Raw genomic sequence first — 26,159 nt, forward strand, 5'->3', positions numbered from 1 at the left:
TCTAAGGGAAGATAAAATCTAAAATTCAGAGCAGTTCAGGCTAGACATATGTATATGGGAATCATGAGCACAGCAGATATTAAAGTCAGGAACCTGGATGAAGTTATCTGGAGACAGACCTCTTATTTAGAAAAGGACTGACCCTTAGGACATTCTACTTTGAAGAGTCAGATTGGAATAAACTTACAAAAGAAATTTAGAAGGAATAGTTGATGACATAAAAAAGGAACCTAAAAATGGTCTCTCAAAAACAAGGTTAAGAAAACTATTAAAGAAGGAAACAAATGAATTGTGTCAAATATTACTCAATAAGATGAAGTCTGAGAATCGGCTATTAGATTGAAAAATGTAACAGTCAACAATAACTTTCAAAATGGCAATGTAATGGAGGACCGTGAGGATGAAGGGACGATTGGAAGGCATTTAACATGTAAAAATAAACATGGTAACCCTCCCTTTCAAGTTTTGTTCTAAAGAGAAGAGGAAAAATAGGATGGTGGAGAAATCCTACTATTTTAAATCAAATACCCTATCATGCCTTTCAGAAGCATATTAGACTTGTGTGAAAAAGTAATCATGTGGAACTGCTGTTTGTTAATGTACTCTACAATTTTCAAAAAATAAATTCAATATTTAATGAAGTATTCCAAAAACGGGCTACCTCTCTCACCCTCTTTCCCAAATACCTGTTCATGGCCTGGATCTTCAGACCTTCTTCAATGCTATGACTGAGTGCCTGCTGATTATTGTGCTTGTTGATCCTGGCTAATACTCTTTCTTGATGAGCTTCATACTCATCACGACTTGGATAAATTTTGCTGATGAGTGCATCAAAGTTTGGGTCTGGCCTTAGTGATCTTTTGGAAACTAGTTTTTTCCGACAGGTAGGGCATTCTTTGTTGCTAAATGAAAAGAGAAGGAAAGAAAATGTAAATGACGCCAGTATCTTTAGAATAAAAACAAAATTATCCAACTTCTACATAGTTACCATCTGAAGTCACAGAAATTTTAAATGATTAACCTGAATCTCCTTAAATCTCTGATAATTTTACCTGAAAGGTTTTGCCAACCTCAGATATTACCACTGCCAAAAGAGAAAACATTATAGATACTTCTCAGTGGTAATTTATGCACAACCATTTTAGAAACCAAAATCTCTTCTTTCTTAAATTTTAACTTCCTCTTTCTGATATCCACACCACACATGGAAAAACTACTATTTATATGCTATCAATTTTCTTACTGGAATAATACTTTCTTTCTTTCTTTCTTTCTTTCTTTTGTCTTTTTCCTTTTTATCGGTACCGGGGATCGAACTCACGACTGCCTGCTTGCAAGGCAGGAGCTTATGCCGCTGAGCTAAATCCCTAGCCCCTGGAATAATACTATCTTAAGAATGCTATTTTACATACTTCAACTCCAGAGAGCTACCTAACTGTCATGCAACAATCTAAATAACTAATATAATTCATTTCAACATACCCACTTCTTAGGGCTGTGATAATACAATCTGCACAAAAACGGTGCAAACATTCCTTTGTAGTCATAGTGTTCTTTAACATATCCAAACAAATTGGGCACATTAATTCGCTGTGTAGACTTCTAGGTGAAACCACAATTTCCAAACCATCTGTTATTGCCTCCTGTAAAAGGATAAGATTCACTTTAAACTAAATGCTATATTATTTTTTATTACGCAAATTCAAATATATAATATCACTGAAAAATAGTAAAAATGAACATGTGCCATTACCCAGCCACCACTCTTGTCAACTCATAGCCAAACTTGTTTTAGTTGTAATCTTTTAACTCCTTATAACCCCATCACCAATACAATATGTAAATTCTTATTTTAAAAGTAAAGACAACATTAATGTAGTAAAAGATAAGTGGGACATTATCCTGATATTATGAATTTAAAAAAACACTGAATTTGGAACCATGTGCCTTGATAATTTTAGTAATATTAATTAGCTTTGTGGCTCTATATTACCACTGTTCTTTTATATGAAAATGATAGTTTAGATTAAGTGAACTCTAAGAATTCTTTCACCTTCAAACATTACATCATTCTGACAAATTATATGTTTTATGCCGCCCATTATACTATTTTAGGCTACTAGAAAAGTACTTTCTAATTGATTAACAGAAATTCACTTTAAAATCACTTTTGAACCTCATGAAGTCTTGCTCCACAAAGCTACTTTATAAGAAATGGTTACGTTCTTAGGTTAACCCACAAACAGATTTAAAGCATAGCTCATCTGAGATATAACATATATTACTGTATATCTAAGTGTCCTTAAAAATATTTCTCTGTACCAATGTTTCTGGAGTTCCAATGTAGAAGTCCTTCTGTTGCCAGGGAGCCCTACTTGTTTTACCACCACCAGGACTCATGCCTTCACACGTGTGGCACTGAGAACAAAGATCATTAACTCCAAAACTTCTGATACTGCCTCCTATGGACTAAGGAGAGTTCTAGTGCTAGTATATTGAAAAGAGGTAAAGGTGTAAGTAAGGGATTTCTAATATGCTACCTATATTTTCCATTTCTACTGGCTCTCCATTACATTTGTGTTTTCTTTTTTTTTACTTTTTTCATCTGTTTCGTTTTTTAATCAGTACCAGGGATCGAACTCACGACTGCCTGCTTGCAAGGCAGGTGCTTATGCCGCTGAGCTAAATCCCCAGCCCACATTTGTGTTTTCTTTAACATACTGAAAGATCAATTATTCCACAAGAAAAGACATAGAAATTATAGACATTGACCACAGAGAACGCAAATAAAATATATGCACATTTACAATGACAACCAACACTATTATGAAATGACTATTGTATTTTTTACTTCACAATAAAGCATTTTCAGTATTTTTATTTTACTTGGACAAGCTTACTTTTTCCTTTTACTGTTTTTAAAATAGAACTCTATTTCTGACTGTCATATAGACTATAATATTTATAGGGGTACATGACATTTTAATAAATGTATACAATATGTAAAATCAGTAGCTGTTACATCTATCATAAGTCATTTATCTTTGTGTTGGGAACACTCCAAATTCTAAGATTCAAATGTATGATTTAGGAATTATAGTATCTATTTTATAGGTAAAGAAACCTATCAGTGACTATGACAACCCACTTGGATTTCTAACAAAGTTCAACCCTAGCTAAACCAACCACCTATGCTTTCAAGTCTGTGTTTCTATAGGTGTGCAGTATTCTGTAGGAAAAGGGAAACCAGATTGGCACCACCAAAAAATTCCACCAGCCTCAAATGGGTATTATAACACTGCTTAGCAATTGGTTAATATAACAAATTCACTTCTCCTTCCTCTAGCCCGTTTTATACCTTTTTCTCTGCAAACGTTTTACTACCTGCCACAGATTACCTAATACTGTTTTTCATTATGTCTCCATTTCCTCTTTAGCAAATCTATAAAATAGTTTTCTATTTGTTTTAAGGAGAAAATATATCTCTTCCTATCAAACGTACATTCCTTTGTTCCTTACTGAAGAAGTCTCTCTTTGATTTTATTTGCTCTCACGTTTTAGCAATCTTTCCTTCTCTATTATCAGTCTAAGATATCAGTATTTCAATAAGGTACTACACACGGAAATGTACAGGGTATGGGGAAAATGGGGCACTCACACAGAACTGGGAGCTTCTTAATTCTGCATTTCCCTCCAGGATTTTGCTCCATTTCTCTGCTCCCCTGTGCAGTCAAACTTCTCTAAAGAAGCCCCTATATTCTTTTTTCACTTCTCTCCAGTACATATAATCATTTCCTTGGTTCATGATATGAACCAATGATGAAAATACATTATGACTCCAATTTTTAACCCAGTACAATCTACTCAAGTGAATCTGTTCTCATAAGGTAACCAAGTATAAATACCAACTCTAATAAACACTTTCCTAATCTTCATTTTATTTCAGCTTATCAGTACTTTTGAACAAATTAATTCTAGCCTCCTTCCTGAAACACTTTCTTTAGATTCTGAATGCCTCTTCCCCTCTTCCCTCCACCCCAATCTCCTGCTTTTGTCTCTGGATGTTCTTCTTAGCTGCCTTCACTGGTCCCATTTACTTGGTCCATTACCTAATTTCTAAATGTTTAAGCACTTCTAAATGAAGTTTGCAGTTCTGTTCCAGTTCTGTAGTGATCATTCCTATTGCTTACGATGTGCCAACACCTAAAATTTTATGGTTAGCCCAGACTCTAGCCAGCATCTCTGTCTGCTTGCTCTTTTACAGGTATCTCAAGCTTAAAATGAGCCCAGTTTTAAGCATATTTGCCTTCAAACCTCTCATCCAGTTTATGGCATCTTCCTCAAAACAGTCTTCTCTAGTTGCCCCATTACTACTTATTACAGCACAATTCAACATATGTGACTTTATGGCTATTTACTTGATGTCTGTATACTCAATGGAATAAAGTCACATTTGTTTTATTCTCCACTGTTCATCTTCTAGTGCCTAACAGAGAGACTTGTATGGCATATAAATTTTTTTGTTGAAACAAAGAATAAAGTGTTACTTAAACAAACTTAATTGTGACTCACAGTGCTTGTTTTAAATGACTGTTATTTTAAGTTCCCATTTTTTGTATCTCAGTTCACATATATTTCACATTTCCCAGATTATTTTAATCTATATTACCTGAGGTGTTCGTTGTAATTCGTATAAACTCAGTTCCCATGTTTTGCTTAGTGGCTGAGTTCCATTTGTCTGCACAGCCTGAGACATTGCTAGGAATAAAAAGGCAAAAATAATATTAATATTTGACAGAGAAGTACTATAGTCTGAATGTATGTACAGCCCCAAAACTAGCATTCCAACTTTTGGGCCTCAGAAAACACACATCAAAATATACCACTTTCAGGCAACCCACTTTTTGGGTCCCCTTCCTGTCCCTTTTAGACAGAAACTTTCTTTCTCTCAATAAATTCTTTCTATTCTTAACCTCCATGGTTCCTAGATTTCACTCCTCAACTTTAGAGAACATGAACTTATTGTTTCAGATATCTAACAGGTACAACAAAACCCTGGGTCCTATACATACTACCAATACGAGAAGACTGAAAGGTGGACAGAAGAAAAGAGACTGGCAAGGGACTGTGGAACCCAAAGAATCACAGAGCTGAGCTCCAATTTCTCTATGTCTAGAATACCCAGACTGAGTGCCAGAGAAGCCATGGACAAAAGCAAGCCCAACAAAAGCCACTTTTCACTAGCCAGAAGACTAGAGAAGGGGCAAACTTTCAAGACAGAAAACTTACAGATGAACATGGTACTGCTTTAGCCAACACCACAGAAAAGGCTGAGTTAGTTTAGCCAGGTTAGCAAGAATCCTCTTGCCCACACACCTAGCCAAGTTCATCAGTAATTTTCCACAAACTATAAGTTCCCACTGGCATGTTGTATTTGGGTTGAATTCAATCTCTCTCCCTTACTGCAAAAGTCCTGAATAAATTCTTCCCATATTAAAAAACAAAGTAGCCAAGACAGGCAAGGGTTTTTCTAAAGTTCCTTTATCTATCTAAAGACTAGTTCTATCAAAGAAGAACTTAACTACTCTCCAATATTTTAACTAAAATTTCATTAACCAAGAAGGAATAAACTCATATGACAAACAACAACCTAAAAAATCAGACACCACATCTACATCTCAGAACTTTTGTTCCAGACCCTTGTCTATTTAGCTCCATTCTCTCCACCTAAAATATCATTTACTATCCCTCTACAATTGCCGATAACTTTTTTTTGGTACAGGGGATCAAACTCTTGTTCTGCAGGCAGTTATACCGCTGAGACAGATCCCCAGACCATACAACTGGTGATAGCTTTCCATCTCACCTTTCCCTATGAAAAGAGAACCATCTGGTCCTTCATTTAAATTCCATATTTGGTTAGCACTGGTCCCCAATCTTTCTGGTCTCAAGGACTTATTTGGTGGAAGGCAATTTTTCCACACACAGAAGTAGGGGTTGAGTTTAATTTTTATTTGTTATTAGTATATGTTTGTGAAACATAATTATGCTTTCCAGCCCTAGCATCACTGCCTCACCTCCACCTCAGATTCTCTGGCATTAGATTCTCGTAAGAAGCAAACAAGTTATATTACTCCCGCGAATAGTAGGATTTCTGCTCTTAAAAATCTAATGCCACCTCTGATCTGACAAGTAGAGCTCAGGTGGTAATGCAAGCAATTGGGATTAGTAATAAATAGAGACAAAGCTTCACCAGCCCCCTCTCTGACCCAGCTGTTGGGGATTCCGGCGTTATATGGCACTTGTATACAATAAACTTGGATGCTTTTGTCTCTTTAATTTGCCTCCTGTCTGTTTCAGAAGACTCAAATTACTGAATCTTCAGAAAAAAAAATTTTAAGTTTCCCTGAAAACCAATGCAAATGTTAAGAGATGGGGTCCTTAGAAACTGACAAAGTCATGAGTGATTAGTGTACTTTTGTGTGTGTATGTGTGTGTGTGTTTTATTAAAGGAGAAAAAGAAAAAAAAAAAAAACAGAAAAAGGGTACCAGTTATAGAGAATCTCAGAAAAAATAAACAGTAGGAAGTCACTAGTCAATAGATTACATATTGTTACTTAGAGATAGTTCAAGTTACAAAATTAAAGCATATAAAGTGGACTTTCAAACAGTGAGTCTGGAAACAGTTTTGTTCAAGGATCCAACAAAACTCAGTAATACAGTTATCTACCTTATACACTGAAATATATATGCAGTTATATCCTTTAGAGCACTTTCTTTTCCTTTCTTTTGTACAAGACAATTACACATTTTGGGTTTTATTACTCCCACAGTTCTTATTACTTTTTTTTGAAGAGAGTAAAACCAAATGTGACATAACAGAACAGAGTCAGTCAAATCAAAAGGATGGACATAATAGATAATGTAAAAACAAAATACAAGGTGAACAACAATGGTTACCATACTGCCTCTTGCTATCTTAAAAAGAATTGCCTATATCATCTGTTATGATAAAATTAAACAAAACAGTAAAGAATAAAACCAAAACATTGGAGACATTACAGGACTTTAAAAGAAGATAATGGTCAACCAGAATGGGCATCATAAGGAATCTTATTGTCTTTACAGTTTTGCCTATACTTTCGAACTTGGTACTATCAAGCAAAGTAGAATAGAGAAAAATCAGTCAAAGCAAGATGGTGAGGGCTATACAGGGTTTCAAATCAAGTTAATAGGAAATCAAAGTGGGTTACTATAATGTATCCTGCTATTTTTAAAAATTTTTCCCTTAATTAAAAAGATAAAAATAAAAAAGTAAATAATTAAAGAAAAGGAGACTGAGATAAAAGAATGCATAACAACAAAACAGGTCAAAGCATAACCGTTTAAACAAAATAGTGTTTCACCACAAGACATCCTGACATAAAAGTAGTTACCACAGTGTCTCTTTCCTTGAAATCTTTTGAGTATAACTTCGTATACTCTAACATCAAACATATAAAGACAATGTAAAACCATTCAAGAGAATGACAGTATTACAGGGTATTTAGAACCGCCTATCAGAAAATGAACAATGGTTTTTGTATAATCTACTTGTCTATAAAAGTTTTTGCTTATATTATCACATATAATAAAACCCAATAAGATACAACCTGTTAAGACCAATGGAGACAGAAGAATAAAAGCTTGATGGGACTTCAAAGCAAGATGATACTAAATCAGCACTAGCTATTATGATGTCTTGTTTTCTCCAAAATAGCTGTTCCTACCATCCAATCTTCTCTGCCTCATTTCTTTTTGAGCTCTTTTTCTGTTGTTTGTTGTCAGTTTGTCTTCTTCATTTCCCTTTCTGCTCCATTCACTGTGGCCTCTCTGCCACTGTTCTGAAGTCTTGGTATTTTCATTTTTTGGAATATCCTGCAGTATTCTCTGTAGAGTTGAATTGGTGGTTGCAAATTCCCCTAGTTCCTCTTTATCCTGGAAGCACCTTGTTTTTCCATCAATTTCTAGGGACAGTTGTGCAGGATATATCAATCTTGGCTGGAGGTTGTTATCTTTCAAAGCTTGAATTATTTCCCCCCGCGCTCTTTGTGATTTGATGGTTTGTGCTGAGAAGTCTGCTGTAATTCTGATGGGTGTTCCCTTGTAAGTAATCTGTTTCTTGTCTCTGATGGCTTTTAATATTCTGTTCTTATATTGGATTTCTGGAATTATGATTATTATATGCCTTGGTGCAGCTCTGTTTGGGTTGTAGGTGACTGGGGTCCTGTATGCCTCATACATCTGAGTATCTTTACCATTTTCTAAATTAGGGAAATTCTCTTGGATTATTTCTGTGAATAGCTTTTGTAGTCCATTTGTTTGTGTCCCTACTTCTTCTTTTATGTTCTTAATTCTTAACTTATAGATCCTCTTATCATCTTCTAGCCTTTGTATTACTGCTGTTTGTTTCCTTGTTATTTTTAAGAAGTTTTTCATTTCATGCTCCCACATTACAAATCTGCCCTCCAATTCAGATAATCTATCCTTAGTTTGTTTCAAACTGTTATGCCAGTTTTCAATAGAGTTTTTAGTTTCCTGGTAATCTCTTTGAACCTGCTTCACGTATTCTATGTTTTCTCTATTTTCTCCATCAAACAATTCTCCCCTTTTTTTCTGTTCTTCCATTCCACCATCGGTTTTTTCTTGGGCGGTGCTTAGCATTTCTCTAACTATTCTACTTATATCCTGCTTTATTTCATTAAATACTTCATTTTTAAACTCGTCTATGAGGCTCTAGAGATATCGCTTTATGTCTATTGGTGCCGTGTTTGATATTGCATGTTTTCTGTCTTCCTTTGCGTTTCTTTTTCCTGGATCAGTGTTCTCAGGATTGGGGACTGAGGACCATTTCTTGTTACTTCCTCTTCCCATACTTTTTGATCCTTCCATACAAGCGAATGTAGGAGGCCCAATTTTTTTCTCCTTTTCCATTATAGTTTGTTTGAATTGCACCAGCTAGGTGTTCCCGCCCACTGCAGTGTACAAGGGAGACACAGACCTGTGCAGCCTCTACTGGACCCGCCCCTTCAGGTCAACCTACTAAAGGTTTCACCGCTAAGGTACACCTCCAGGCACTGGAACCTGGTTTGGCCTAGCCTACTGGGTCGTAGTCAGTGGCATCACGCAGGCCAGGCACTCCCCACCAATCCCGCTTGAGAGGGGAATATGCCACTAATGTCACTGCAGCACCCTGTTCCGGCAAGTCTGCCCGGTCCCAGTATGTGCTTTGCTGGAACCTCCTACTCTATGAAAGGGTCCCCTTCCACTCACTCACCACAAGTTGATGCAGGGCTCCCTGCTAGTCCTGCTCTCAACTCCGTTCGCAGATTCCCGCTCTCAGAGCTTTTGCGTGTCTCTCTCCCTGCCCTGCAGATCTGGACGCAGCAGCAGCAGCAGGAAATTCAAATCGCGGCTTCCAGTGGTGTGGGTTCTAGCTTCTGCGCTGAGATTTTATCTGTTCCTATTATAGCACCAGGATTGGATTTCCAGTTGGTTTCTCTTAGCTTAGTTCATTCCTGGGTCGACAAGGTGTATCTCCCCTTGCTTAGGACTCCTCGTACTGCACCATTCCTGGATTTTAAGTGGAGTATCTCAGCCTCCATAGCTGCTGCTATCTATCTGCCATGTTCTCAATTAGTGTACTTTTAAAATATATTTAAGGGAGCTACTTTGCTCTTCCATGATATAACAATACACCCAAGGTGCCGTTCAAAAGAAATAAGTCCTACCAAACAATGAACTTCCTGGTGCCTTGACCTTGAACTTCCCAGCTTCCAGAACTGTGAGCAGTAAATTTCTGTTCCTCAAGAACTACCCACTCGAATGTACTGTCATATTAAGTCAAATGGATTAAGAGACTAAGTAGTACAAAACTGATTACTGGGTACTGTTAACTTAAAAAGATTTATACACTGATTTCTCAAGATTAAAATAGAAAAGCTCAAGAATCTTTCCTTTTATAAATAAGAACTATTTAACAGTAAGACACTACCACTGACTGCTGAATACTCAAGAGCTGGCATATAGAGAGTAATTCGCATTATCAAAAGCATGTAACTATTCAATGTACAGCAGACTCTCTTAACACCTTCCCACCAATTTAAACCATGAGGTGTATAAATGGGCCTACCATAATCAATCACTTTTATTGGTTTCACTAATAAAATTAGTAAAAAGTCTATAAATGGACCAAATCTAGTTGCTTGAACTTAAATAATTATTGTCCAAATATAAATATTAATATTAATTAATAACAGTTTAAAAGTTACTATAATAATCAATAAATTTATTTCATTAAATTGAAAGAGAAATTTATGTTCATGAATTGCTTATCACTAACTAATTCTCTAAATTTTAACATGGCATAGGCCAGGCATGATGACAAACACTTGTAATCTCAGCACTTGAGAGGCTGCGGCAGGAGAACTGCTCTAAATTCAAGGCTAACCTCAGCTACGTAGTGAGTTCAAGACCACCCTGAACTACACAGGGAGACTCTGTCTCAAACAAACAAACAAACAAACAAACAAACAAACAAACAAAATGGCAATCTTATAAGTACCCTACTGCTGGTATACACAATACTCATTTATAACTGCTTTACCACAAATTAGCCATATTATAATTTTTATGCCATTTTAATGTTTTTTGTAAGGAACTAGAACAAAACCTAGTTTGTCAAGTCAATACCTTTCTTTGCATTATTGTATGTGAAAACTCACAGAGAAGTGATATAGAGAGCCTAACAGGACACTCACACATGTACCACAAGTAGTTCAAGCTGGTGGGAATAATCCAATTTCAAACCAGTGTCACCCGACAGTGAGATATATGTAAGGCCCACTGTGAACATGTCAACCCAAAACAAATATACCTATGAAATTCATGATCATGAAATTTAGAACTAAATAAGAAACATTTCAAACTCTTCAGTATGACCATTTAGTCCAACTCTGCCCAAAATACAAAATCTAGTTTACAGCATTTTAAACCACTGGCCATTTTGACTCTCATGGCTCCACTTATGAAAAATTCCTTCTCTAATAAGTCAGCTCTAATATCCCTAAAGGGTGAACTCAGAACTGCCCCTCTAGAGACAAACTGGATTAAGGATAGTAATTTTTCTACATGACAGCCATTCAAGTACTTGGAGTCTGGAATATCCCCACCTGGTTTTGCTTTCTTTTTGGCTAAACATCTTAGTATCTCCTATTGCTCCTCATTATGATAAAGATTTCATCATACCAATTCATTAATTCAGTCCTCCCACTATAACTGAACCAATATTATAAGGAAAACCCCTCTTGTGTCCTTCCCTACACACACCCCCCCAACCTCACTGTGCTGGAAATTAAACCGAGGGCTGCACACATATTAGGAAAACACTCTACCACTGAGCTACATCCCCAGCCCTCCACGTATCTTTAAACAGAAAGAAGGGCTCCAATACACACCTGGGGAAGGGTTATAGTTACAACATTAACTTCTCTGGGGAGCAGAAACTTAATAGGAATTCCAGCCATCCAAATATTTAGTAGTTCTTTATTATTAGTTAAGCATTACTTCCCTGGGTCTGTGTCTTAGAACTCATAATCTAAAAACAACGTATACAAAAATAAACTGCCGTCTGACAAAAAAGAATTTGAGGAGGACTCAAAGAAGGCTTTTACAGAGATGAAATAAGCCTTAAAAACAAACGAGTTACCACAGAGGAATAAGAATACAAAAGAAGGCTGTATAAGTCAAAGAGAGCTACATGTGTGAAGACAGACAAGAAAACCAGGTGTACTTATATTTGGAAGATACTGGAAGTTTTCAACAGGAGAATGACATAACCAAATATTTTCATAGACGTTCAAGAAGAGAAAAAGCAACTAGCAGTAATAAGATCAATAAGGACACTTGCTAAAATGCAAGTGAGATTAACTATCTGAACTAAAGCAATTAAGCATGGGTAGAGAAAATTAGACAACTAAGAATACACAGGATTCTGATATAAGAAATGTTAAATATGACTCAGAAACCAATCATCCTTTACTGAAACACAAAAGGTGTTAAAAGAGAAGTAAAGGTACCATATATTCTGAGTTCTAGCTACTTGTGGACCACTGAGCAAGAGTGGCTCGGTTAAATAGTGAAAGAGAAACACCTTGTATCTTCCTGAAGATATAACTTGTCCTTTGTTTCTGTTTTCTGGGGCTGAAAGTTAACAGTATCATAGATCCTACTCATCATTTTATAAGGATTGTCAGACGGTTGCTACCATAACTTTTCCCTTGATGAATCAAAGTAAAAACTGAAAACTTATGGCAAAACTCATTTCATATTCATTCTTAAATATATCACTTGAAATGCAAACATAAGCTTCTCCCTTCCTCCACTTTTTGTTCCATTTAGGTTCCAAATCCACTGGGTGGCATGACTCATCTTGCGAACATGCCTTCTTCACTCCATTTGCTGACCCATATGTAAAATGTCTGTGGAAACACCCTTACAGACATACCCATGAAGATGCTTTACCAATTTTCTAGACATCTCTGAACATAGTAGAGTTGACAACCAAGACTTGACAACTTGAGAAGCTCTCCTTAAATGCAGAACTGCTCCAGTTTCAGTTAAAGGGAGCTCTATTTCCATGTATGGATATGTACAAAACTGGCTCTGCCATTTCCTTCTGTTTTCAACTGGCTTTAAGCAATGCGAGTAGAGTAAGGCTAGTGGAGGTTCTCATATGTAATCCTTAAAAGAAAGGATAATTTCCTGTTTCCTCCCATTGTGTTCCCTGTAAGCAGTTGAGCACAGCGGGATGGCAGAGCCAAATAGCTCCAGGAATATCAATTGGGTATGAGCCTCAAAATAAGATATGACTTCCCGGAGCACAAAAGCTTACATATCAGAAACCAAAGTAACAGCCTCCTAAATTCATTCATGTGCTACTCCAAATGAGTTATGCAGACTTTTGGTCTTTCTGCATTTTGCAAAGGTGCCTTCCTCGTCACCTACCTAACTCAGCTCACATTACTCACATAATTCCCACCTTACTGTCACTCATTCTTGAGCCACTCCCTTCTTTGCAACATAATAAATTCTGAGTGAGGCTTTGGATCAAGGCCTTTGTTCCACGGCTGGGGATTTAGCTTATCGGCATAAACGCCTGCCTTCTTGCAAGCAGGCAGTCGAGAGTTCGATCCCTAGTACCGATAAAATCGAAAAAGACAAAAAAAAAAATTCCTCAAGGCCTTTGTTCCATGGATTCTCACTTGGACCTGACACAGGATCCCTTAGCTGCTCATAACTCTGATTATGTCGTAGTGTCTTTATTCAAACTGTGGGTTGCACCAGAGGTGGTAGATTGGAATTAACTCACTGGAATTCCAATAACGTTTCAATGGGATTACAGATCTAAAACTTCTCAAATTATGAGGAATATGAAATAGGAGATCACAGTAATTGGATTACAATTATTAAAAGGGATTACAGTATCTGGGTTATGATATCTAACGCTGGGATTACACTAAAGGTTAACTGTCACTCCTTCAGGAAATCAAGAAACCACACCACGATGACAAGGTGAACAAGCCAAATGCAATTTACACTATATTTAGAAAAAAGAATGTCAGCTACTACCAGAACTACACAAACTGGTTACTGAAAAAAAAAAAATAGCCCAGTTTTAAAATATACATACTGTGTGACTTCACAGACATACAATGCTTGAAATAAGCAGGTGAAATCTACCTAAGATTTAGATAACTAATTACAAGCAGGTAATACTGGGTGGGACCTGGGGGCAGCTATGTCAAGAATGTCTTTTCCAAGCACATCTCAGAGACAATGATGACAGCAGAAGTCCTCACAACCACGGAGGAGACTTTCTTGGTTACCAAAGCAATCCATGCATAAGGTTGGGTATTACCTTAACCTTTTCTATATGCTATACCAAAATATTCACTTATGTTTTCTCATTTTAATACTTCTGCAAATAAATAATTTGGTACCACACAGGAAGTACATAAGAAAAAAGATTCAATAATGAAAAGAAAATATTTTTATGTTTCTGCATGATCAGGGATTTCTGAACAAAGAAAATTGCCCTTTAAGGGACAAACTTCAAATCTAAAGATAACTAAAAAGCAAGGGATTTACTCTCTGACAGTGAATGTTTACATTACAGGGAGGATGAAACCCCAGACTATACGCACATTCTAAGGGTTGTAAAATTTGTCTGATCTTCTACCCTGGAAACATTCATTTACATTACAAGGATTAAGAAACTAGGATCCCCCATCTCCAGGTCCCAAGGATAATTTGTTAATATTAGCATGCAAAAGTCTAGGGATAGGGGATGTCAGGGAGATATGTATAGAAGTTCCCAGATTAATATATTCTCATTCTTTACTTATAAATTAACTATCCAATTCTCACTGCATTGCTCTGGGAAAGAACTAGTACAAAGGAAAACCAGGTAAAATTATTGCAACAATAATTATGTTCTCTGCCCCTGTTCCAGAAATTTTATGTGCATTTTCAGAACACTATAAATAAAAATAGCTATTAAAAATTCATTATTCTAATATATAGAATTTGGTTCCCATTATCCTTTATTTGATTGGTACTTTAATAAGAAAAACCGAGTGGTGGCATACGTTTGTAATACTAGCATTCAGGGAGGCTGAGGCTGGACAATCACTAGTTGGAGCCCAGCCTGGATAACTTACCAGTTTAGTGAGACTATCTCAGAATAAATAAGTGCTAGGGTACAGTTCAGTGCAAACACTCTAGGTTCAACCTTCAGTACCACCAAAAAACAAAAACACACCAAAAAAAAAAGTCAAACACCACATTTTGGATAGTATTAAATTTTTCTCCAGGTGTTAAGTTTCTGATTAGAAACTAAATTTCTTTTATTTATTTATTTTGAGTTAACATATACTTCACACTACCCTTGAACTCACTTTGTAGCCCAGGTCAGCCTTGAACTCACAGTGATCATCCTGCCTCTGCCTGCTGAGATTACAGGCATGTGTCACCATGCCATCATAGAAACTAAAATTTTCATTCAAGATTTTCACACTAAAAACATTATGTAAGACTTAGGGGCAGATGATGGGAGTAGTGAGCAGCAGATAAAGAGCCTCTCCAAGATTTAGTGTCCAGATACTGGGATACATCAGTATGAACGAGGAAAGTGTCCCCAGGATCCAAAAGAATCTGAAGCAAGTATTGAAGCCAACAGGGAGAGCAAACAGAGAGACTTCAACTAAGAAGGAGAAAGTGGCAGGTGGTGTTTTCTCCCTAAACTAAATGGAACGGGCAGCTCAAACCTGCAGATGCATGGTGACTACTGGTGACCTCAGAGGCCTCCACAGAGAAATGCACTAGTGAAACAGAGCAGTGGATACAGCAAACTGCAGTGGCTGGTGAGTCATTCAGGTTCACATGTCCTCCAGGAGAAGGTGACTGGCTGGTAGCCATCTTGGAGACAGGCCAACTGAACTCAGAACTCAGAACAGCTGTGAACTGGGTCATCTGGAAGCTCCTAGTGTCAGGGTGAAGCTGCCTAGTTCAAGTAGGCAAATCAGGGAGCCAAGTTCAAGCCAGAAGGATGGGCACATACAGTGTTTCTTAAAGGTTGATCAACTCAGATTCAGCCTCACAGTCAGAAACTAGTTCTGCCGCAGATCAGGCTTGCTGGGGTTAACTACTACCTCACTGCAAAACAATGGCTGGCTTGCTGGGATTAATCAACTTGGATCTAGACTGTCTATCCATGTTGCCTACCAGTGACAGCAGAGACACACTGTGAAGTAGTCTATTATCTTTTTTTTTTCTTCTTCTTCTTCTTGTTTTTGTTTCTTGTTTGTTGAGTTTTTTTGGATCTGGACTGTCTGTACATGTTATCTACCAGTGACAGCAGGTGACTGAGGTGGGTCTAGTTTTTTCTTTTTTGTTTTTGTTTTATTTCTTGCTTACTTGGGTTTTTTTAACATATGAATGTAAACAGCGTTTCTAGATTTTTGGTGCTGGTGGTGGTTCTGTTCTTGTTTTTATTTCTTCCACTTCTCTTTCATTTTTTTTCTTCACCAGTTTCCCAGAGGTTGCTTAATCTTCCTTTGTCCTCCAGCCTTGCTTCTACTGTCTTCCTCTTCTTCCACTTCTCTATTTTTTCCCCTCTTTTTAGATTGTTTCCCCTGAAGATAGCCTAGACATAGTGCGGGTTTACTTACTGGATACAATTTGCAGGTAGAGAGGGGTTGAAGCGTGAAAGGGAACTGGCTCTGTAGAGCAAACTTGGGGCCTACTGTAAGTTTGAAAAGGTAAGATAAATGAACACCTTGGAGCAAATAGGGTGAGCTTATCATGTAGGAAGTCCCAATAACTTGGCACTAGATTTTCTTATACAACCACAATTTTAGTTTATATGGGTAGGATGGCAAATGAAGTTAGCCATTTTCTAAGCTGTATTTGATGCTATTGTTTTTGCTGACTGTATTACTTTACCCAAGGTAACATAGGTGTTCCAATTAGTTGTTCTTCCTGGTATACCAAGACTGAGAGTATGTAAGAGTCATAAATAATGCTATAAACCAACACCAAAGAACTCAGGGCTGGACCAAGTAGGCAGCAACTTCTCATCCCCAATAACAGACCCAAAATTTAAAAGGCAGCTACACCTGGAAGTTATCTCTGAGAAGCAGGCATTTCCTAAAAGTTCTAAATACTACCAATAAAGCTATTCATCACAGGCAATTTACAGGAAATCAACCCAAAAATTAAACTAAAAAACTGAAAATGAGAAGACACTTAAACAAGATGCAAACCCAGACTCCCAGCTCACCAAAGGCCAACGCAGGATGCAATGAGATACAATGATTTGAAACCCATCCCCCTGGACTCTCTGAAGTGGTAACAGCACAAGTAAAACAGTAAATCAACAAGGTTCTAGAAAAAAATGAAATCAGAAATAATTTCTTAGGTAACTACAGACAAGGTTTTAACCATGATTAAAGATATGCTTAGTGACTCTAGAGCAGATACAGATTAAAAAAGAGAGAGAGCTTAGGAAAATGATGGAAAACCATGAATGCCCAACACAGGAAGAAATGGAATCCAAGAATCTAGGAAATTAAAAAATTCTACTCAACGTATATGCAGCATAATGAGCCAATGTGAGGACAGAGTATCAGATATAGTAGACAGACTGGAGTATGCAATCATGAAAAGAAAGATTTCTTAAAAATAGCAAGGACCATGAAAAAATCCAATAGCTGGTAGATGATGCAAAGAAGAGTAATTTAAGATTAGTCGATGAAAAAAGCAGGAGACAGTGCAAGCAACATAAAAAATTTGTTTTCAGGGCCAGGAATATAGTTCAGCCACACAGTGCCCGCCCACCAAATGTAAAGTCCTGAGCTTGATTCCCAGTACAAAAAAACAAACAAACAAACAAACAAACCAGAAACAAAACAAAACAAAACCCTCCTGTTCACAAAAGTAATGGAAGAAACTTTCCAAGCAGAGAAAAAGAAGTTGACATACAGATAAGTGAGGCACACAAAACTCCATTATCCATGATCAAAAAAGAAAAAACTGCACCAAAGCATGTAATAGTCAAGATTCTAGAAATTCAATACAAGAACAAAATAGCTGTTTGAGAAAAGAAATCACCTATAAAGGAAAAGCCCACCAGAATCTTCTCAACATAAACCTGCAAGTCAAAGAGAACTTGCATTGTAGTATTTTAAGTCCTGAAGAAAACAATCTCCAACCCATATTGAAATACCTGCAAAACTATCTTTCAAAACTGATTGAGAACTAAGACATTCCCACAACAAAGAACACCTGAAAAAATTCATGATCCTCAACCCAGCACTCCAAAATGTTCTGAAGGATGTTCTACAAAGAGAACTACAATTGCATGAAGTCCAACAGAATTAATCCACAAGGTAAGCAATTAAACGAGGTGGGGACCAAAAACAAGAAAGTAACATAAAAAAATTTGTGTCAGTTAAAGCCATTAATGTAAACAATCTCACTTCACCAATCAAAAGAAACAGACCAGCAGAATGGATCAAGAAGCAAGATCCAACAATATACTACATACAAGAAATACATTTCATTCAAAAAGAAATTGATGGACTGAAAATCAAAGAATGGAAAACAATTCTCCATGTAACAGAAACCTGGAAGAATTCTCAGGGATTCCTACTTTATTTGCAAACAAAGTAATTTCAAGTCAAGATTGATTAAGAGACAACAAGGTCGCTACATCCTTATAAAGAGAGTCATACAAGACGAAGAGATACCATGTATATATCTCTTCCTCTTGGATATGTATATATACACACCAAATACTAGTAAACCCAACTATATAAAATAATTAACAGAGATGAAAAACCAATTAAGTACTAATACAACTGTAATGTGGGACTCTTGATACCCTAGTGTCACAAATAGATCAACTAGACAAAAATCAACCATGAAACACTAGTAATGAACCAAACTTTTGAACAAACCAGCTTAGTAAATGTCTACACAGTGTTCCATCCCAGATTATCAGAATGAACATTCTCAGCTGCACATGGGACATTTCCTGAAACAGACCACCTACTAGCTCAGAGAACATTGCTGAGTAACTGCAAGGGAACTAAAAGTAACCCATGCATATTATCAGACCATCATGCAATGAAGTTGGAAATCAACTGCAAAAGAAATCACAAGAACTTCATAAACACATGCAAATGAAGTAACACCCTCTTTAAAGAACCAATGGATCACAGATAAAATTAAAGAAATTAGACAGTTTCCACATATGCCAATACAACATATCAGAACTTAACAGACACAAGGAAAGCAGTCTGACAAGGCAAATTTACAGTGCATACACTTACCAGAAATGTAAGAGTAAGTTCAAATAAACAACATAATGTAGAACCTTAGGTTTCTAGAAAAAGAGCAAGTTAAGCCCAAAGCTCTTAAGTAGAAAATTAAAAAGATCAGAGCAGAAATTAATATAATAGAGACTAAGAATACAAAGAATCAACAGAGTTGGTTCTTTAAAAGATTAAAATAAAATTGATAAACACTTAGCAAAGCTATCAAAAAGAAAAAAAATCCTTCAAATTCATGCAATTAGGAATTAAAATGATGAAATCAAGACAGATCCTGCAGAAATCCAGGAAGATTATCAACACCTACTTTGAGACCCTGTATTCTAACAAGAAAAAAATGTAGATTTTAGATACATACGGATTACCAAAATATATCAAGAAGATACAAAAATTCTAAATAAATCTGTATCAATCACTGAAATTACAGATGTAATCAAACACCTACCAGCACAGGAAAGCCAAGGACCTAAGGGATTCACTACTGAATTCTACAAGAAATTTAAAGACCTAATGCCCCTACTTCTCAAACTCTTTAACAAAATCGAAAAAGGAAACAATACTCTCAAATTTATTCCTGGAAGCAAGCATTAACCTGATCCCCAAAAGAGAGAAGGATCTAACCAAAAAAGAACACTACAGGTCAATCTCACAAATGAACATAAATGCAAAAATCCTAATAAAATACTGGCTAACAGAATGCAACAAATACAAGATGATTATATGAGACCATGGCCAAGTAGGATTCATCCAACAAATGCAAGAATGGTTCAACATACGCAGATCAAGAAATGTAACATAACGCACTAACAGAACCAAAGACAAAAACCATGTGATTATCTCAATAGATGTAGAAAAAGCATTTGACAAATTCCAACACTCATTCATGATAAAAACCCTGAAGAAAATTGAAATAGAGGGTTGGGGATTTAGCTCAGGGGCATAAGCACCTGCCTTGCAAGCAGGTGGTCGTGAGTACGATCCCCAGTACCGATTAAAAAAAGACAGTGAAAATTGAAATAAGTGGTCTTTATCTCAATTTGATAAAAGCCTTCTATGACAAACCAACAGTCAACATTATACTCAATGGATAAAACTAAAAATTTCACCCTAAAACCAGAAACAAGACTGGACTGTCACCACTCTTAAGCAATGTAGCTCTGGAAACATTAGCCACAGCAGTTAGACAAAGCTGGTCATAGTGGCACATGTCTGTGAACCCAGCTCTTAGGTGACTGAAACAGGAGGATCACTGCAAGTTCGAGACCAGCCTGGGCTATAAAGTGAGTTCAAGGCCAGCTCGAACTTCATAGTAAGAACTTGTCTCAAAACAAAACAAAATAGTTAAACAACAGAAACAAATAAATGAAACAAGGACAGGAAAGACAGCAGTTAATTACTTGCGAATGACACAATACTCTACATAGAAGACCCCAAAAACTCCACCAAATGACTTGTAGATTTAATAACTAAATTCAGTAGTATAGGTAGATACAAGGTCAACACTCAAAAATCAATAGTCTTCCTATATTAGAGAAACAACTTTCACAACAGCATTCAAAAAAATGAAGTACTTAGAATAAATCTAACAAATGAAGTAAAAGAACTCTACATTGAAAACTATAGTACTCCTCTGGAAAAGGAGACTTAAGATAATATCAGAAAATGGAAAAATATCCCTTGTTTGTGGATAGAAAAAAATGGCCATAATTCCAAAATTGTTATATATATTTAATGCAATCACAGTTAAAATTCCAATAGCATATCTCACATTATTAGAGAAAACAATCCTAAACTTCATTCAAAACAGAAACACCGAGAACAGCAAAAGAATTTCTGGGCAAAACAGACAAGGCAGGGGGCATCACAATTCCCAACTTGAACTAGTACTACAAAGCACGCTGTGCTAACATGGTACTGGCAAAAAAAAAAAAAAAAAAGGACCTGCGCATCAACAGAATTCACTAGAAGATGAAGAAACAACTGCAGCAAAACACCTTCTCTGATAGAAAGATAGTCTAATAAATGGTTATAGAAAAACTGGTTTTCCACATGAGGAAGATTAAAACTAGACCTATATCTTTCACCATGCACTAAACTAAAAATAAAATGGATCAAAGATCTAAATATTAAAACAGAAACACTAAGTCTGCTGGAAGATAGGACAAGTAGAACTCTTCAAGATATTGGTGTGGACAAAGACTATGAACAAAACCCAGATCACACAGTAACTACCAGAATGAATCAACAACTGCAATCTCATCTTACTGAAAACCTTCAGCATGGCAAAAGAAACTACCAACACAGTGAAGAGACAATCCACACTGGGAAAAAAATGTTTGTCAGCTGTTCTTCACACAAAGGACTAGTATCTACAATATATGAGCAACTTAAAACAACAAAATCAGACTCCTCCAAATTTAAAGACCCAATCCAAGAATGAGTATCTAAAATGAACAGACACTTCTCACATGAAGTAGAAACTACAAATAAATATATATATACACATATATATTTTAAAAGTGTTTCATGTCACTGCCAAGAAATGTAAACTAAAACTGAGATTTCATCTCACTCCAGAAAGAATGGCTATTATCAAGAATCAACCAATAACAATGCTGGGGGTACTGTGGGGAAAAAGGAACCTTTCTCCACTGCTGGAGTGTAGATTGGTACAACCACTGTGCAAATCAACGTTAAGTTTCTGCAAAAAAAATAAATAAATAAACATGGTATCTTCTCAAAAGAACTAAAAGCACTGTACCACAGTGATATATGCACACCCATGTTTATAAGCAGCACAGTTTATAATAGCTAAATCTTAGGAACAGCCGAAATGTCTATCAACCAATAAAAGGATATATAGGGTCTTTTAAATATCACACTGTTTCTCTGGTGTGAAAAACTAGATATATAAATAAAGACCAAAATGTATAACAGATATTGAGAAACAGGAAGAAAATGTTCTAATGAGGAGAACATGAGAGAGGGGGAGGAAAGGAACAAGAATAAAAAGAACAGAAGAAAAGTGCCAAGGATTTAGCTCAGTGGCATAAATGCCTGTCTGGTAAGCGCAAGGTCGTCAGTTCAATCCTCAATACCAAATAAATAAATAAATAAATAAACAAACAACACCATTTTTGTAAATGAGGGAAAGAGGGCCTAAAGGAAGGAGAGAGGAATGGGAAAAAAGTAAGATTCCATACACAAATTCCCTATGATAAATATTAGCATGATCATTTTATATCTAAAACGCACCAACAGAACAAAAAGAAAAAATTATATATACAAATTATGTATACAAAGCTATAAAAATTATAGGTAAGTAATAGAGTTAACATTTGATACATTGTATCAATGTGAGAAGTTTAAAGTTTAACCAAGGGACTCAGCAAAGGGCCAGGGTCCCCTCTTTGTAAACATCTTCGGCCTGAACAAGAGGAGAGGACAGAAAGGAGTAAGTCCCTCCCCTCACCAGAGGAGTGGCCTGCTTACAATATAAGGGAGTTAAAGAGGCTTGTTCTCCCCTTTTTGCTTTTGTTGATTTTGCTGTCTTTTGCTGCCTTGAAGTGTTTCTCCTGTGCCATGTCACCAGCTTTGGAGCCAATGATAAGGACTGAAACCCCTACAAACTGTGAGCTAAATTAAATCTTTCCTTCCTTCATTTTGGGCATCAGATATTTTGTCCCAGCAATGAAAAAAAAAGTAACCAAGACATATATGTTAACTATTAAAAACTTGTATTTGTATACTAATTCAATTACACTGCAAGATAATCTTTTGAACATCAGTTTAGGAACCTAATCACCAAGCTTACATTTTTCTACATAACTGTTCATTTCTATAACTTGCAAACAAAGTTACAAGAGACTCCACGCAGAGACTCCATAAAGAAGCCATGCAGGGACCAGGAAAAGAGATGTCAGATAGCACCTCCAGAATCAAGTACTCCCCCCTCACCGGTAAGCAACTGGTTGGTTTGGAGGATAGGCTGAGTTGACAGCAACTAAAGTACAAAAAGCAACTGAATGCTTGTATTGTTTGGCTGAACTTGCAGGCCTGGGGACAGTGATCTGAGCATCTATTGGGAGTATGCAATATAGCAAACAGGAGGGTTTGCTTCTATCTCTTTTGAAATCCAATATTGTTCTGTTTTGTTTGGTTTCAATTAATTGTTTTGCTTTATTCAGTGTTCTGTTTTGATTAGTTTTATTCTGTTTTGTCTTGATTCTGCTATATCTAATGGAATGGACAACTATTTTGAAGATAACAAGATATACTTTGGTAGCCATTGTTGTTTTCCTATTATCCTGTTTTGAAGTTCTGTACCAATTCACACTGCTTTCTTTTCATTGGCTTTTTTCTGTTTTGTTTTGTTGGGTTTTATTATCTTTAAATTAAAAATAAATAAATAAAAGAGACTCCATGAAATATCATTTCTATCCTTCCCTCAAACTACAGTCCTTAAATGGTAAAGGAAAGCCAGGTGAATTGAGGGGAAGAGGAGAAAAGGAAAGAAGGGAAGAAAGGGGAAGAGGAAGAACGGCAGCAGAGGCAGTAAATACTAATAGGAACAAAAAAGAAAAGCAATCAAAACGATTTTTGAGCTTAAAATGCTGTACAGACCAGGGTTCATGCAACAATAAATTGAAAACATAGGTTCTAATTCAACTGAATCCCCAAACTCTCAAATCTTCTGAGTGGGTCATATATTTGTTCCCAAAATCACTCAAGAGAAAGTAGATCTATGAAACCATAAATTCCTCAAGAGTAAATACAGAATTTATTTTAGGTATGTCGTGGTGTTATGGTGTAAGAAATGAGATAATGAGAAAGCCTGGTATGTGATCTAGCAGTTGTAAAACAGTGGTTGTTACAGACAAATTTCTCAACTTCTAAAGGTGTTGCTGTTGTTGTTATTGTTGTTGGGATGTGTACATTGAGACAGGGTCTCACTATGTAGTTCAGGTAGACCCCAAACTCACAAGCCACCTGCCTCGGTCTCCTTGAGTGCTGGAATTACACCACAGCTAGCTTCCAAAGGCTTTTTTAAAGTTTTCAGAGTCTCCAGCAAAGTTAGTGAGATGTTTACATAAAGTGGCTATACCATCCCATAACATTAAAAGGATATCATTTTTATTTCAGTTTAAGAAAGCATTCTTATCTCTCAGTCCTCTGGCATATAAAAAGACTAGGAAAAATTATTCAACCACGTGCTAACTTAGCAAGATTTTACATTACTCCTCTTAAAAAATGAGTATATTCAGATTGGGAAGAAAATTCTGAAAATAATAACAGAATGTTTGGATATGTGCTTCTATGACAGAATACAGCACGATAAACAAGCAAGATGCAAAAGAGAAAAATAAGCCTCTTTCTGCCTCTTTTATCTCATCCAGACTGCTAGGCACTACCAACCCAATCAGTGCAGTGATCCAGCAATCACAGAGCCTTAATCTCAGCTCCCTTAAGCCCAGCAATGCAGAATGAATTAATCACAAACTCTAGATTCAGCTACACCAAAAGAGGCCCATCTAAAACTGCATGAAGTTTTGGGGGATCATCTAGACCCAGACTGTAACACTAATTTAAAATAATTCATTTAAGCTTATTCTCTAGCAAAAATTGTCAGGGTTGATTTAGTAGTTGTCTACTACCCTGCATATGGCTAAATACAAAATGTAGTTCCTAGAACCTTAAGGGGGAAAGAAATGTATTGGAAAGACATTCCTGACTCACATTAGAAATCTGTGAGTTCTTTAGAAAATGAATTTTCCCAAAGGCCCCCAAAACAGACACAATCTTTGAGGATATTTAAGATAAAAATATAGGCTAAGTACACTGATGTCTGACAGAGATACAAAGCTAAAGCACAGACAATCCATATAACCTTCATTCTTTGGCCAGACTCTCAAAAAACCAAAATCTCAACTGGGACTCTGGAACATGCTGGGTCATAGTGAACTGATTATTGAATAAGGACCTCAAGTGTCAATTTCTAAAGTACAAGTGAAAGAGGAATTCATGCTAAATAACAGATGTGCAAGGATGCCATTAGACTGTAAAATTTTACAAGTCTGAATTGTACTCTTATCAAAGTAGCTGTAAAAACAGCCAGCCACAGGGGCTGGGGATTTAGCTCAGCAGCATAAGTGCCTGCCTTGCAAGCAGGCAGTCGTGAGTTCGATCTCCAGGACCGATAAAAAGGAAAAAAGACAAAAAAAAAAAAAAAAAAAAAACCAGCCAGCCACGAGGGACTTGCACATTGAATGACACATTTTTCTCAAACAAAGATCTTTAAATTTTAACTTATTCTGTGCTAAATTCTCATGAGTTCCATGCCTAAAAATGTTTACCAGCTGCTTTAAACGTAAAATGTCTAGTCTGATCAAAACATCTCAAATAAAATTAGTCTTATGTAAATAAGCTATAAATTATGCCCCCAAAAAGGACTTAGGTAAACCAGATTATTTAGAAATGTCCATTTACATTTTGAAGAATGATTGCTACATTAGTTTTCTACAGCTGCTATAAAAAATTGCCAACAATCTGGTTCTTTAAAACAGTAATAATTTATACTCTCTCACATTCAGTTATTCCTGACCTAGAATTCAGGTGTTGACAGTATTGCACTTGCTCTTCAGGCCACAGGAAGACTGTTTCTTAACTTATTGTGGTTTGGAGCTAAGAGCATTCCTTATCCTCTTGGCCACATCACTCCAATTCTCTCTCTGTGGTTGGTGCTGCTGTCTTTTCTTGGCTGTAATTTTCCCCTGCACCTTCCTTCATAAGGATACAAGTGCAGGCATGCTGGGCCTGTCTGGATAATTTAGGATAATCTCATTTCAAAATAATTATATGAAAAGACCCTTAAGACCTTTTTCCCCAAAAAAGTAACATTTATAGGTTCCAGGAACTATAATGTGGAAAACTTGCAAGGAGTCATTTTTCAACCTATCACACTTGCCAAAAAAAAGATAACACACCAATGAATATAACCAACTCTCCACAGACAACATATCTTCATCCAACATATAACTGGTTTCCTAATTTGTGCTTATATTGTGAAAGATACCAGGAAAGTAAATTATTTAGACTATCCCATTTTTCTATATAGTATTTTTCATTAAAGACAAGCTTCTCTAAGCACTAAAGTACAAAAAGCAACTGCTTTAGGAAAGAGATTTATTTTTACTTTTAATAACATATTTATCATTCAGGCAAGACATG

General features: G+C 36.4%; 1 protein-coding gene across 1 annotated transcript in view; it reads right to left on the reverse strand.

The window, feature by feature from the left end:
* Rnf2 (ring finger protein 2) overlaps positions 1–26,159 on the reverse strand; it is a 55,506-nt gene that overhangs the window by 4,772 nt on the left and 24,575 nt on the right. Inside the window, exons 2-4 of the mRNA XM_063240174.1 lie at positions 4,670–4,758; positions 1,483–1,643; positions 687–902 (exon numbers count right to left, since the gene is read on the reverse strand). Of these exons, the coding sequence (XP_063096244.1) occupies positions 687–902; positions 1,483–1,643; positions 4,670–4,756 (464 nt within the window). The 5' untranslated portion in view covers positions 4,757–4,758. The remainder of the gene's footprint in view (positions 1–686; positions 903–1,482; positions 1,644–4,669; positions 4,759–26,159) is intronic.

The sequence above is a fragment of the Cavia porcellus genome, unplaced genomic scaffold (assembly GCF_034190915.1).
Source record: "Cavia porcellus strain 051 isolate PalLab524CR breed Dunkin Hartley unplaced genomic scaffold, mCavPor4.1 scaffold_29, whole genome shotgun sequence".
Classification (NCBI taxonomy): Eukaryota; Metazoa; Chordata; class Mammalia; order Rodentia; family Caviidae; genus Cavia; species Cavia porcellus.